A 15,159-nucleotide genomic window follows, 5' to 3' on the forward strand; every position below is an offset into this window, starting at 1 on the left:
CCTTCCTGGGCCCTCCGCACTCCCACGGCTCGGGCGGGTGCTCCGCCGCGCCCCCGCAGCCGCCACCCCGCCCCCGACGCGCGGAGCCGCTGTAATAACGCGGGCGCGGGCGCGCGTCAGCACGGGGACTTGTCCTTCTCCCTGGCCGGGGCCGGTCGTCCCGGCCGTCCTGCACCCTGTCCGGCTGGGGACGGTCGCGTGGTCCCGCGCCGCGGCCTCCGAGCGCCCCTGGATGCAGTCCCGCGCGCCCCCCGCGGGGACGCGGCGCGGGCGCCCGGCGCGAGGCGCGGGGGCTGCGCGGGGCGGCTGGGCCATGCGCGCCCGGGGCTGCGCGGCGCTCTGGGTGCTGCTCCTCGCCCAGGTGGGTGTGCGGGTGGGCCCGTGCGCGCCTCCGCCGGAGTCCCCGCCGTCTCAACCGGGTGTCGCTGCTGTTTCCGCAGGCACCTGCGAGCGCCGCGGGACCCGCCGCGGGAGCGCCTGCGAGCCGGAGCGCCCCGGACCCTCGTCCTCCCCCGGGGCCGCCGGGCTGGGCGGACTCTGGAGGTAGGTCCGCGACGGGGCGGGGGTGCGCGAGTCCTTGCGTTGTATCAGCTGCTAAGCCCCCCCAAGGCTGGTTCGTCAGGTGGGAATGTCCAGAGCTCCTCGGGCTCCCTTTTAAGAAGCTGCTGTGCCTTCTCCATATTCACACCTCTTGACAGGGTGAGCCAGAAAGACGCAAGGAAGTACATTTAAAAAGAAAACTGAGTTTAGCAGTAATATAGAGGATGTTTGAATGCACCCATCAAAGCAGTTAGAAAGAGGTTCTCCCGCCCCTGCTGAGAATAGACGGTCCCCCCTTGACTCTCAGAGCAGGAGACCACAGGTCATCTTTACCTGAGGCTTTCTATTTTGTCATCCAAGTTGATGCTGTGGAAGAATCGCAGAGTAATTGAAACCTAAGAGGGCGTAAAATGGACAATTAGGTATGACGACATTATAAGCAGTACGTATGTCCTGTGCTGTGATTTGGCATGAAAACAAATCTCACGTTCGGGTTTTGCCGTGTGTGGTTTTGCTTCCACTGCTCAAGAGGCGTTTGTACATGTGGCATTTCAGTGGAATGGGTCTGTGCCTCCTGCTACCACACTGGGGTAGGTGCAAAAGGAGTGGTCTAAAATTGGGTGCTCAGTGGTTTTGATCTAAACCTAATTGTTTGATGATTACTAAATATTAGCAACTGCACCATTTCCAAGGATACACTGGGGTCGCAAGTGTTAATGGTGGCTTTTAGTCAAGAATTAGTTATCCCAACATACTTTCAAAAATTCTAGAAAATTAAAGTTAATAATTTTTAAAACTCCCAAACATAGCTTCTTCATAGTCATTAAATAGCTTAAAGACAGTAATTTCATATATGCTTTAAATATTGACATTCTCCCCAGTGGAATATATGTATGTTCAATAGGCTTTAATAAAATAAGTAGTAGGTTAGCACTCAAACATGGGATCTTTTTGGGGACCACCAGGGGGCGCTAGTCGTAAGTCGTATGCAATGTTAAAAATTCACTTTTCACTGTGTGTTTGCAAGAGGAAATTAATCTTTTATTTAAAGTTCACTTTTTTGCGTGGTTGCCCTTTTCTCCGTTAAAGTTTATCTTACAATATAATCTACGATGCTTCAATCTTATCCACATTTGGTGTTTCAATTCACTTTTTTTAAATTAGAAATGTTATAGATTTATAGAAAAACATGCAAGAAGTAGAGTTCCCATATATCCCCCAACAGTTTTCCTTATTTTTAACATTTTGCATTAGTGTGGTAATATTAGTTGATAAAATAATATTATAGTGTTAACTTTTGTACACACCGTGTTGTACAGTTCTACAGTTTGTAAAAAAAATTTTATTCTGGTAGCATATATACAACCTAAAATTTCCCATTTTAACCACTTTCAGTGATACAATTCAGTAGTGGTAATTATATTTACAGTGTTGAGCTTCCATTACCATCATCAGTCACCGAAACTCTTCACATCACCCCAAACAGAAACTCTGTACCAACCTTTTACTTAAAAAAAAATTTTTTTAAGTAAAAAAAAATTATTTATTTTTGGATAAAAACTCTAGTTCTTTAACATCAGGAAATTTCTAGAGAGACTCAGAATTTTCAGCCTACGTTACTGATTTATAAAGTCTTATTTAAAGTTGGAAAGTTATAGACAGAGAACCACCTCCAGAAGAGGAGTCGAGCCTTCCTGCCAGGGCGGGGCTGTCCCCCAGGGAGGAGGGACTCCCCCGGCTCGCTGAGGGCAGCCTGCTGGCGCCGGCTGGCAGGGAGCCTCGCCTGAGACCTGGCAGCGTCAGGCTGCTGGGCACACTCTGAAATCACTGGGCACCTCGTGGCCATCTCAGGGACACCGTTTCCAGGACAACCTGGCTTGGTCGGAAGCTGGAGAGGAAGGCATGAGCCCATTGTCTCTGGAGATCTCTGGCTTAGTGCGCACTATTACCTTTCTGTGCTTTTATGCCTTAAAAATAAAAAGCTAAATCAAGAGGGTATCACAGAAAGGAGTTTTTGCTCAGCAGTGTCACCTGTTTTGACTGAAAATAGTAGCGCTTGACTATCCTTTGTGTGACACTAGTGTCAGCTTATTTTGAAGGTCTGGGATCCATTATTAAAGTTGGCTTTGGAATAAATATTCTAGCCTTAAGTTCTGTTTAAAGTAACACATAATTCAAGCTTTTAGTACAAACTTTGATGAGTGATATAATTACACAACAGGAAAGAAAACTCTATATATTCTTTGAGGCAATAATGAACAACTAAACTGAGAGGAATTCTATTTTCCTGTGTTGATTCCCTATCCCCTAATAGGAGAATTGAACACTTTGTCCTACAAATCTAAAAATCGTGGCTCCTGTTCAGTGCAGATACATCACAGATTAGTTAACTTTCAATTCCAGAGTAAATTAGCTCATAGGGCAAGATCTTTAGGACTGTGTTTCACTGGGCACGAGAGACATGGTGTTTGTGTGTCTCAAGTTCGTATTGATTCACATTCAAACATTTGCTCAACAGGAGACGGGGCTGCCCCCCTCCCAGATGGGCAGATGCGTGTTTGCGAATGTTTAACGACGGCCCTTGGGGTGGATTGGGAGGGCTGTGGGGCTGATTTGTAATATTTGCCAATTCCGTGGTGCATATACCCCCACTATGCCCCATTTCAAACTACCAACCTGACCACACAGAATGCAGAATTAGGAAGCAATATGCAAAATCAGCTCTCTGAAGCTGGGGCACACTGGCTCCAGCATATTCCTGAGTGGGTCTACACCCCATGCAATCTCTTTTTTGGAGGGGGGAGGCAACGGGGCTCGAACCTGCGGCCTTGTACATGTGAAGCAAGCGCTCAACCACTGAGCGACACCCACTCCTCCATACAGTTATTTTGAATCCAGAATCTTCCTCTCCTTGAGATCAAATAGTTCAGGGTACCCACTTGCGCAGCTGTGTGGGAATGTTTCCCCTTTAAAAAAAATCTATAAAGGACCAAGGTCTTATCTGAGGATTCACCAAAATCTTTTTGAAGCTACAAACCAAAACATTTGGGGATTATAATCTTAAAACAGCAACTCAAAAGTCAGTTTAAAATTGTGAATTTATTACAAGTACACACTGAGTTCTCTTCAAATAGTAATAAATGTGTGATGAGATGCAATACTTATTTTGTTCATTCTTTGACGCTTTGCCTGTTGACTTTCCACAATCATGTATGTGTAACTGAGAATTCATATTTCATACGAAGGACTACTTTTTGACCTCAGAACTACTGACCTTTTGTGGCGGGGGCCGTCGTGTGCGTTAGAGAAGGCTTAGCAGAGTCCACCCCCACTCCCATCCCCCCTTCCGCACGCATACACCACTTGCCATGACCGAAAGTGTCCCCAGGCACTGCCGAGTGTCACTCAGGGAAGTCACCGCTGTCTGAGGACCCCTTGAAAGGTGCTACTTCTTCCGTGGCAGGTTCTCAGGCCAGGGTAGCGTGAGAGCCCTGTGATGGCTGCGCGGGGTGCTCTCGAGAGCTGGTTGTGAAAACATGTTTAATTAAAATAGGTAGACTCACAATAAAATGTATCCTATTAATAACAGTGCTAAAAGCACCCCAAACTCAATCTTCATATTTACTTACCATTATCGATGCTCTGTGGCTATATGTGTCCATGTGCCCGAATAGCAGAAAGACTGCGGTGCGTCTCCCTCCAGCCCCGAGTTCAGGGACCCGCCTTGGCCCTTCCCATCAGCCACAGTGGGGGCACTTCCACCCCGGAAGTGGGCAGATGCTGTCAGCCAGGCCCTTTTCTATTTTCCTCCAGAGAGATGGTGGTTAAACGTTTATCAGCGCAGCCCTGTGGTATGTGTGCGTGTGTGTATAAAAGAGACGTATCAGTGATGATTTGTGTAAGGTAAGTATTTTACATCCCCCAAAATAAAGGATAAATTTTATATGCTCCCCAAATAAAGGCCATAGATGGCTTATAGCCTCTGGGAGCAACCCTAACTTTTAACACTGTAATTGCCTTTTAATGCGCGCTCCCTTGCTCCCTCACCGCTGTTTGGAACAATCCCTGGTGCATGTCCGGGCTCCTCACTGCTGCTGGGAAGCTGCCGGCCACGTGAGGGCAGCGCTGCCGCTTCCCCAGGCCCCTCAGACCAGGCCTTGCCGTCGAGGTGAGGTGGTCCAGGGGTGCGGCCCACACAGCACGCACCGCCCGGTTTTGTCTTGGGAGCAGCCGCGGCTCCACTCACACAGTGCAGTCCTGCCCGGTCCTGATTTACTTTCTGCTCTGCCGTCAGTACGTACGGTCGTTCGACGTTCTCATCTCTGAGTGAAACAGCTGCTCGGTGTATCTTGCCCTGGCCGCCACGACGCACCTGCTCGGACGAGCCTTTCGGCGGTGATGCCGTGCAGCTGTCTGCACAACCTGCAGCCTCTCTAATCCGCACGGCTCACCTCAGCCAGTTGTCCCCGGCCATCCCCATGCCACCCTGACAAATCACCCCAAACTGTGTGCATTCGAGCAACAGAATCACAGCCCTTCACTGCCCTGGAGGCCCACGGCCAAAGTCAAGGGCCGAGCTCCACCCAGTACCTCCGGGGGAGCCCACCCGGCCTCGTCCAGCTTCTGGGGTGGCCAGAGTTCCTGGGCCTGTGGCCGCAGCTCACGCGGCCTTCTCCCCTCTGTCCCTCTGTCCTCAGGCTCGGCTTGGCTCTGGGGTGAGAAGAGGACACCTCCAAGCTCCTGAGATGAGGGAGAGGGAGACTCGGGGTGCTAAGGCCACCCCCCCTTACTCTGCCTGCTCCTCCCTGCCCCCAGTTAAACTTCCGACCCCGCCATGTGGGGCGGCCACCTGCCTGGCCTGGCACCCTCGCCCTGAGCAAACACAGGGTGCTCTCGGGGCAGCATCTCGTGGCCTCTGCCACCTTTGATGCTCTGAACCCCAACTCAGGCCTTTCCAGAATGACTCTGATGCAGTGTAACCATGAAATTACCTTCCAGGACAGGGTGATAAAGTGCAGACAGCACCTGTTCTGAAAGGCTTGGGGTGGTGAAGCAACACTTCTTTTTCCAGAAAATATAGTTACTCAAGTTCTGTTCTCTTATGGTCAAATGCCATTTCTGTGCAATGCTGTTTCATTTTCTCTTCCGGCCTAAGTCTTTAGGCCGGAAGAGAAAATGATCCCGGCTTTAGGCATCCCACAGAACGCTCTCCCCTGCGTTCAGCAGTAATGAAAGGGGAAGAGAAACACATCCTAAGAATATTAGAATCAGGATGGGAGCGCTTGAACCAGGGGGTGTGCGGATTACTTTTATTACTGGGAAGATCTTGGGGGAAGCTGCCTTTTGAATCTTAGAGGACCGTCGCCCCAGTGTAGGGCCAGGACTCGTGAGCCTTTGGCGGTGACATCTGACGTCCAATCAGAGGGAACCTGGAGAAGGGCCTGATGCCGAGCTGGGGTCGCGGCGGTGCGGCAAGTGCTGACCCCGAGCGTGCTGGACACGGCCCCGCTTCTGTCCAAGTTCCATCTGCCCGGGCCGGAGGCGTCTCTGGTCAGGCGTTAGTGGAATACCGCTGAGAAGCCACCTGTGCCAGCACTGAGGGTGGGACACCCAGAGAAGGCGTTTCAGCAGGGGCCGTGAGTGAACGGAGCCTGGTGGAGACAGGGAGAAGTCAATGCTCCTTTTTAGGAGTGAAGCCACCGCTCTGGAGAACATAATCACCATATTTAAAGGCAGCTGAGGACCCAGCCCAGGGTTGTTGTTTTCTCAGGAGGTACTGGGATTGAACCCAGGACCTCGTACGTGGGAAGCAGGCACCCAACCACTGAGCTACATCCATTCCCCGGTGAGAGCTCGTTTTTTCATTTGCTTCCTAGTTGTGTTTTTTAGGAAGTACCAGGGATCAAACCCAGGACCTTGTATATAGGAAGCAGGCACTCAACCAGTGGAGCTACATCCGCTCCCCCCAGGATTTTTTTCTCTTTTTTGTCTCCATCATTGGTTTCCTTGTTGTCTGCCCGTCATTCTGCTCGTTGTCTGTATGTTTTTTTCTTTAGGAGGCACTGGGAACCGAACCTGGGACCTCCTGTGTGGGTACCCCATCTGCTCCCCCCGACCCAGGATTTTGATTGAACCAGAAAGTTTCTCTCTACACCTTTGACAAAGAGGGAATAATTCAACTGTACAAAAAATGCACTACTTGCTCTCACCTTTCCTTCCATGATATGCCCATAACCTGTGCCCGTAATCACCACATGCTCTCTGATGATATCCTCTTCACGGGCCCACCTGACCTTGAGATGGTTGTAGGATCCACCCGAAGGTGAACCCCGTGGTCCTGCATGGGTACCCCGAAATCTGAGAGCATCTTGGGGTTTTCTTGTTTGGAAGGAGTACCTAGTTGAGTACATTTTAAGGAACATACTATAAGTAACAACAAAGAGAGGACAGCCTAGGGCTCTGAAAGGCCCTAGGTGCCATCTAATCAAGTCCCAAGAATCCAGCCCAATGCAAGGGTCAGCAATGGCCAGGCCTGGGAGGAAATACATGCCATGGGCTCTCCAGAGGTTAACAGCTGGGCCGCCTGGAACGTGCATGCAGGCTGCCTTTTCTTCTGCATGTTTGAGACATGAATGATTATTTTTAAAAATTAAGTGGCAAAGAATGCCTACTGTATGTTTTTGTATTTATAACTGTTTTCTGAAAAAAATTATCTTAAGCTAAAATTTCTTATCCAGCGCAATGAAGATGCTTGTCAAAAGCAGAACATGATTGAAGGAATGTTTAGAACTATAAAAAGTATTAACATTAAAATGACTAAACCTCTATAAACAAAATTTATGACATAGGACCCTAAACGTCTGTTCTGGTCTTATTTATTCTGTAGTCCATTTTTGTTTTTAGTGTCACAGAATTTGCTGTTGTGGTTAAAACATTATAGGGACAGCAGTGGCGCATCTCAAGACCCCTTTTCAGACTTTCCCTTTGAACTCTGAACTTGTTCCACCGTTGGAGCTGGAGAACAGGGGTAGGCGGAACGTGCCCCCGTCATTTTTCACGGGGTGAGTGCGTCGTCTGGCAGTAAATCCCGTCCTGAGTGCCCCTGATGGTGGCCAGCGTTCTGAAGCGCTCTTTCCCTTTCAGAATACGACCTGGTGTCTGCCTACGAGGTTGACAGCCGCGGGAACTATGTGTCCCACGACATCTCGCACCATCAGCGGCGGCGCCGCGCCCTGGCCGGGCCAGGAGCCGCTTCGCTCCACCTTCGGCTCCGAGGCTTCGGGCAGGACTTCCAGCTGGACCTGACCTCGTCCAGCAGCCTGGTGGCCCCAGGCTTCCTCGTGCACACGCTGGGGAGGGGGGGCACCAAGGCCGTGCAGGCGTTTTCCCCGGAGGACTTCTGCTTCTATCAAGGCTCCTCGCGCTCCCACAAAGACTCCTCGGTGGCTCTCTCCACCTGCCAAGGTTTGGTGAGTACAGCCCCCGCCTCTCCCAGGAAGGCGTGATTTCAGATGCACTGTGAAGGGGAAGGAGAATGTGTGCAAAGGGGTGGGAGAAGCGGAGCTCACCCTCCAGACATTTTTGCGTCTTCTTTATAGCACTATAAGTTTTTGATCTGGAAATTGGGAAGAAAATTGACAAATAATACTTTCTTAATTATATTGTATTGCTTCCTTTGGCCCATTTGGAAATAGTGTGCATGCCTCCTGATACACATATATATCCATGTTTAGTCTAGAATAATCGCAGCAGAGCACTTCAGTTTGAAAATTATACGTAAGAACTAGATCTGAACATATTAACTTCTAGGACACACTTTTCCTCTGACTTACTGGTCCATTATTGCCAGTCTTAGACTAATACCTCGTTGGTACATTTCCCATTGTTAATAGTTGACTTAGACCTTAAACATCACTTAGATGCTTGAGGCGCTGCCCTTTGCAGGGTCCCCACACTGAGAAGCATCTGGCCACGTTGAGAGTTCACATGCATTCCTCAGGCCCAACGTCCACCCAAGCTGTGGTCTCAATGACTTGCTTTGGTTAAAATATTTCTGTATTTTTCGGGGGGGAAATGTGTAGCAGATTCTTAGAGTTTTGGCCAGAATTAATCATGTAGGCACAGATGTACAAACCGTGACCTCAACAGAAGCCTAAGGTAAAAAAAGTGATCTTTAAGTAAATGTTTAAGTAGTATAATGAAAATGTGTGGTCAAATCATTTTAAGGTCTTGAAGATGTTAAAGGTTTGGCAGACAGGTTTTTGAATATGTATTGCATTTATGCTTTAAGCTGGTGTCTCACATCTCTTTCTCTGTTTGGAAAAAGGGAATTCAGATGCTAAATCTCATAAGGTTGTCTCATGTGTGTGAATTGTAGATGCTGAAAGGGCTTTCATAAGCTATATCTTAAAATACTAAATATATGTTGTGATGGTTACGCTTATGTGTCAGCTTGGCTAGGTTCCTGTGTCTAGTTGTTTGGTCAAGGAAGCAGTGACCTGATTATTACTGTGAGGATATTTTGTGGCTTTAAATCATTAGTCAGTTGATGGCATCTTTAGCTGATTAGATCTGCAATCAACAAAGGCGATTGTTTTCAGCAATGAGTGCTGTCTCATCCCATCCGTTTAGAACTTAAAGGGAGAACTGCTCCTTTCAGCAGTCAGAAAGAAGAATTTCTCTCTCTACTTCAGCCAGCCAGCCTCTCCTGGGGAATTCCTTGAAGCCTTCGTTGGAGTTCCCAGCTTGCAGCCTGCCCTATGGAATTCACACTTGCCAATCCTCATGGCTGCCTGAGCCAATTCCTGTAATGAATCTCATAATATTTACATATGTATACTGTGGGCTCTGTTTCCCTGGAGAACGCTGACGAATTCATATGCAAATGCTAGTTCGTACAAAAAATATTTTTAAAAGATTCAATGTGTACCTTCTGTGGGAATTTGATACGGGTTGATCTCACGTCTACTTTTATTTGTAAAAGCGTTTTGGTTTGAGAGGAAACAATGCATTGTCAGGGACAGAGCTAGGGTTACTGGGGGTAGATAAGGTGGCCATTTGCCACATTTATTAGGCATGAAGACGATGTGGCTGATTTCTTTCACACTCTCCCAAGAATAATAGATCCTCCTAAACTAAAGGACTAGAACTCTTCATGTAAGGCACCAACTGAAGTTTCCTCATCCTCAGCTTCCTTCAACAAAGGCTCAAACCAGAAGTGGAGGCCATCTGTGTGGGAGGGAGGTGTGCCCTGCCCTTCAGGGCTTCGTGACCTTGGATTTGCTTGTAGAAAACAGGGGAGGTGCTTCACATTAGGTAGCAGGAGACCAAGGCTGTTGGCATCCACGGGCCTGAGGACCCAGGGCTCTCTCACGGTGGCTGGGCCGTGCCCCTGGAGTCTGTCCCTATGAAGAGATGGTGGTGGCTGCTTCAGATTTCTGGCTTTCCTTGAACTTCATGTGAGTTAACTGCAAAAGCTATAAATAAACAACTACATGAAAGAGAAAGAAGGACAAAGGAAAAAAAGACTCCCATGGGTAATAAACCCTGAATTCTCACATTGTGGTCACTGAGATAGAATTATATATGTCTTCACCATCAATCTCACCAATCCATAAATTCCAGCTTCACTGGTAGTTTGTCTAGAGATGGTCATTACAAATATGAGCTAGACTTACGATTGTGAGGTGGAAGGCCAGTAGTCATAAAATAGGACAAATCAAAGACATTTTAAAAAAGAGAAAGGAGGATAAAAAGCCCTCTGTTTAGCTATGTAATAAGATTGAGCAGGAATGTCCCTCAAGTAGCTGCCAGGTCTGTTATTTCTTCCCTGATTAATGGTGATCCCAATTCCTCGTTTTTCAAATTTGTTGACATATGTGAAAAACCAGCATGCCTTTTACATTAGGTGATGGCTGCTGCTGTTCTAGGTTCTTCCAGATTCCAAATAAAGGCCAAGTTAGAGCTCAGTGAAGCATTATGTAGGGCCCTTAGCAGGATTGGATTGACTCAGCTTTCTATTAGGAGTGAAACTCAGTAGAATTCTCTGTCTGCCACCTTCTCACCCATGCGCCTTTGCAGCGACTAGTGGAGAGCACTTTCGGCAGGCGAGATCTGCTACAGTGGGAAACTCTATTTCCTGTTCTGCCTATTCCATCCACAGCGTGAGAACATTGCTTTTAAGTTTAAAAATCTATTGCTTAAAAATTTTAATATATTTTATCATTCACGTAGAGAAAATGGTTTACGTTTGTGAGGTAATTCCATTTCCAAATTAGTATTTTTTCCCTTGTTCTCAGATTTTTGAGTTCTGTGCCAGTCCTCTAACTCCTGATTGGACAAACACTGAACAGTGAAGAGTTGATAGTGTAGCTCTCCTGTAGCAAATGTTCATGAAGAAAAAAGACAAAATGCAAACAGGTATCCACCTTTGGCCTGGAGTTCACCACTGTCAAGTGAGTGGCGGCCTTCCGAATTGTGCGTCTCCAGGCCTGTGGCACGTGGGGCCAGAGAGTGAACTGGCAGTTCCAGGATGATGGAACACAGGCAGATATGCGTGCTCAGAGAACCCAGAGGAGGACACCTTAACCAACTTTGGAGGGGTAGTATGGGGCATATGAAGGTGGTTTTGGGGGGAACTTTTGTCCAAGCCGAATCCACGTACTAGGGTCAGAATGTAATTCCGATAAAGGGTGGTCCTCGGAAGGACCACCGACCCCCACCAAGTTCATGGAATCCATGGTAACAACGTCTGTGAATGTAAGAGATCAATGTATGTATAGTTAAGTCCAAGCATAGTAAACCAACCAAATCTGTAAACTCTAAACATATTTTAACATTCATATTGGTATTGCCACCAAACATCTTGACTCAAATATTTCTTATTTAATTAAGTGGGTTTTTAATTAAAAAATGTTATCTTTCATACCTAATGTCTTAATAAGTTGATGGCATGGACCTTTTGTGACCACTATCCACAAGCACACTTGCAGCACACAGCAGTGACATTCCATAATGGACAGATGGACAGCAGCTGATGGAGAGGAGTGCTGGGCCAGTTACAGCCCAGGAGGTGGTGATGGCAACGGCCATAGCAAAATAAACAGTAGTAACTTACCGGATACTTTGGCACTTGCCTCATGTTTGTTAGCTCACATAGCCTGATGAAAATTCTAGGAGATCAATTTTTTTTAACTTTATTGAAATATAGTTCACATACAATAGGATTCACCCATTTAAAGTCCACATTTCAAGAGTTGGAAACCATCCCCACAGTCTGACTTAGGCCATTTTTTCATTGCCCGCATAATAAAATCCATTCCCGTTGGCGGTTAGTCCTCATCCCATAGCCCTAGGCAACCACTAATCTACTTTCTGTATAGATTTATATAACATGGCCATTTCATATAAATGGATATATATATATATAATATGTGGTCCTTTTTGGCTGGTTTCTTTCACTTAGTATAATATTTTCAAGTTTCATCCATCTTGTACGTATCATTACTTTATTTCTTGTTATGAATGAATACTATTCCATTGTATGGATATCGTATTTTGCTTATCCATTCATCTCTTGATGAGCATTTGGGTTGTTTCCACTTATCGGCAATTTTGAATCATGCTGCTGTGAACATTTGCATACAAGTTTTTACATGGACATATGTTTTTATTTCTCTTGGGTATATCTAGAAGGGCAATTGCCAGTTATATGGTAAATCTATGTTTAAATCTTGAGGAATTGCCAAACTATTTTCCAAAGTGCCTGCACCATTTTACATTTCCACCAGCAGTGTACAGGGATTCCAATTTCTCCACATCCTTGCCAATGCCTATTATTGCCAATCTTTTTTATTGTAACTATTCTAGTAGTTGTGAAGTGATATCTCATTGTGGTTTTGATTTGCATTTCCCTAATGACTAATTATGTCCAGCATCTTTTCATAGGCTCCTTGGCCAGATGTACATCTTCTTTGGAGAAATGTCAATTCAGATCTTTGCCCATTTTTAAATTGGGTTATTTTTTGAGGTATAAGATTTCTTTATATATTCTGGTTCCAAGTCTCTTATCAGCTGTATGGTTTACAAGTATTTTCTCTCATACAAGTATTTTCTTTCATTCTGTGGGCTGTGTTTTCACTTCCTTGATGGTGTCAATTCCAGCACAGAAGTTTTTTATTTTGATGAAGTCCAGTTTGTCTATATGTATACTTTTATTGCCACTTGTGCTTTTGGCATTGTATATAAGAATACACTGCCCAAAGATGATAAGATTTCCTACTATTCTTCCTTATAAGAGTTCTATTGTTTTTGTGCTTACTTTAGGTCGGTGATCCATTTGAATTTCTTTTTAAAATATATGGTTTGAGAAAGAGTCCAACATCATTCTCTGCCTGTGGACATCGAGTTGTCTCAACACCATTTGCTGAAAAGACTGTTCCTTTCCCATTGAATTATTTTGGCACTCTCATTGAAAATTGACCATAATGGTGAGAGTTTATTTCTAGACTCTCAATTATATTGTATTGACCTGTATTTCTATACTTATGCAAATACTGCACAGTTTTGAAAATTTTAACTGTCCTGTTTCTTTGCATATCTCTTAATTTTTTGTTAAACGTGGACATTATAGATAATATATTGTAGCAATTCTAGATGATGATCCTTCCCCAGTCCAGAATTGTTGTGTAATTGTTTGCTTTTTTGGCTTCCTTTATTTGTTTGTTGACTTGGCTGGACCAATTCACTGAAGTATGTTCTCCCCTCTCCTGGACTGTGCAGCATCTGATGCCCCTTCTCAGAGGGTGCAGCCTGGAGCATGCGCTAGTATTTTCTGAGAGCCTGTGCCAATCTGCCTCTATCGGTATCACACCCAGCTATTCACCTACACTTATGGCTAGCTGATTGTTCTATTGTTTTTGGCAATAAGCCCTGGAACATAAATTGTTCCACAGCCTGAGTCAATTAAAATAAGGCTGCTTTGTTGAGGCAGGGCATTGCATGTCTTTGAGGTTGCTCCAGTCCCCAAAAGGATCCTCATGGCTGTCCTTCCTCCAGGTGCCCTCTGCTAAGCTTATAGCCTGTCTATAGTGTTTGTTTGTTGTTTTGAGTGTCATGGGGATACCAGCCTCCTCTTGCTGCTCACAGTAGAACTTTCCATTATTTTCAACAATGCCATTAGGCTTGGAACTTCTCCACAATCACTTACAAATAAAGTCAGGCCTTTTAGTCTCATCTGTGGAGCTCCTTATTCTTACAGCCTTCTCACGTCCTGGGAAAAATAGCTCTGTGACACTGTACTGGAGCTTGGGACTGGGACAGGGACCTGCTCAGTGAACCCCCTGCTCTTTGAGTGGGGTTCTAAATGGCGACAAGAGCACCTGGTCTTCTCTGCTTGTACTTCCAGTCTTAAAATCATCACCAACCAGCCAGCTGCAGTAGAAACATTCAGGGCTCCAGTACTCTCTACCCACTGTGCCTGAAGGAGAGCGTCCACCTGGTATGAAGGGGCTGGTTAGGGGAAGGGATTCCCATCTTATTACCAGCAACTTCCTAGAATAGATCTTCTGCAAAACTGAATGAGGGGATAAGAGATGCTAGTAGCCTTCCCTTCCATGGTGAAACCATAGCCTTAGACTGGGAGCTGGGAGAGAGGGAGTCCCGATCCTCCTGGCTGCATGTACATGGCGTGTTGCCCGCCATCACTATCAGCCTTGGGGGGAGGGGCTGTGAGGGGATGGTGGCTGAAATGCTTAGGAATTTTGCCTTTCTTACTGTGATTTAGTAAGTTTTAATCTAAACTAATTCTGGTAGTTGTGAATTAGTTCCTTATGCTTCCTTATGCTTTTGGGCAATTTCCTTATGCTTTTGGGCAATTCCCAGAGACTTTAAATTTTGGATTTCTGAAAATAATTTTCAACAGTTAAACAGTTGTTTCATTGGGGAAGAGGGTACACCTTTCCCCTTATATCCTTTTGAAAATCAATCTCTAAAGTATACTGTCATTAACCATTTACAGATCATTGTTCAAGATAATCTGTTATCCCTGTTTTATAAATGATTCCTTGTCTAATTCTTAAAATGCTGGGATTTGGACCTAAGTAGTCTGACTACAAAACCAGTGTTTAAAGCCATAATGCCATTTGGCATCCTTTGGTCATATGGCCATCCCTGCAGTATAGGGACCTGTAATATCATTTATGAATTTCCATTGCATCATCCTTGAGCATTTTATAAATTGTAATGACTTTCTCATTTGGTCCCTCAGGGCATCCAGCTCTCTCTGTGCTTAGTGGCCACATTCATAGAATTATCAGGGATCTCTGTGCAAATATGTATGGCTTCATTCTATAATTATTTGTTTGTAATGTTTTTTAAAAATTCCAGACTCTGAGCTCTTCAAGGGCTGTGCTTCACTCATCTTTGTAGCCTCAAGTTCTGTTACTTACTAACTATAATTCTGTTTTTTCTTTCATTGAATGATTGTATTTCAAAATTGCAAACAAAAATATTGTATCTTTGTAACTTTCTACTTTAAGATATGAATAAATAACTCTGTTTATAATTCATTTCATCTGATATCTTTCAATATTATCTATCACCTTTAATTTTCTTTTGAAG

The 15,159-nt window shown here is 45.6% G+C and overlaps 1 protein-coding gene across 1 annotated transcript in view; it reads left to right on the forward strand.

Annotated features, from left to right (window-relative positions):
- Positions 1–287: 287 nt before the first annotated feature.
- The window catches only part of ADAMTS16 (ADAM metallopeptidase with thrombospondin type 1 motif 16), a 180,983-nt gene continuing 166,111 nt past the window's right edge, over positions 288–15,159 (forward strand). The window contains exons 1-3 of the mRNA XM_023588862.2: positions 288–361; positions 441–543; positions 7,684–8,009. Coding sequence (XP_023444630.2) covers positions 314–361; positions 441–543; positions 7,684–8,009 — 477 coding nt within the window. The 5' untranslated portion in view covers positions 288–313. The remainder of the gene's footprint in view (positions 362–440; positions 544–7,683; positions 8,010–15,159) is intronic.

Source organism: Dasypus novemcinctus, chromosome 2 (assembly GCF_030445035.2).
Source record: "Dasypus novemcinctus isolate mDasNov1 chromosome 2, mDasNov1.1.hap2, whole genome shotgun sequence".
Taxonomy (NCBI): Eukaryota; Metazoa; Chordata; class Mammalia; order Cingulata; family Dasypodidae; genus Dasypus; species Dasypus novemcinctus.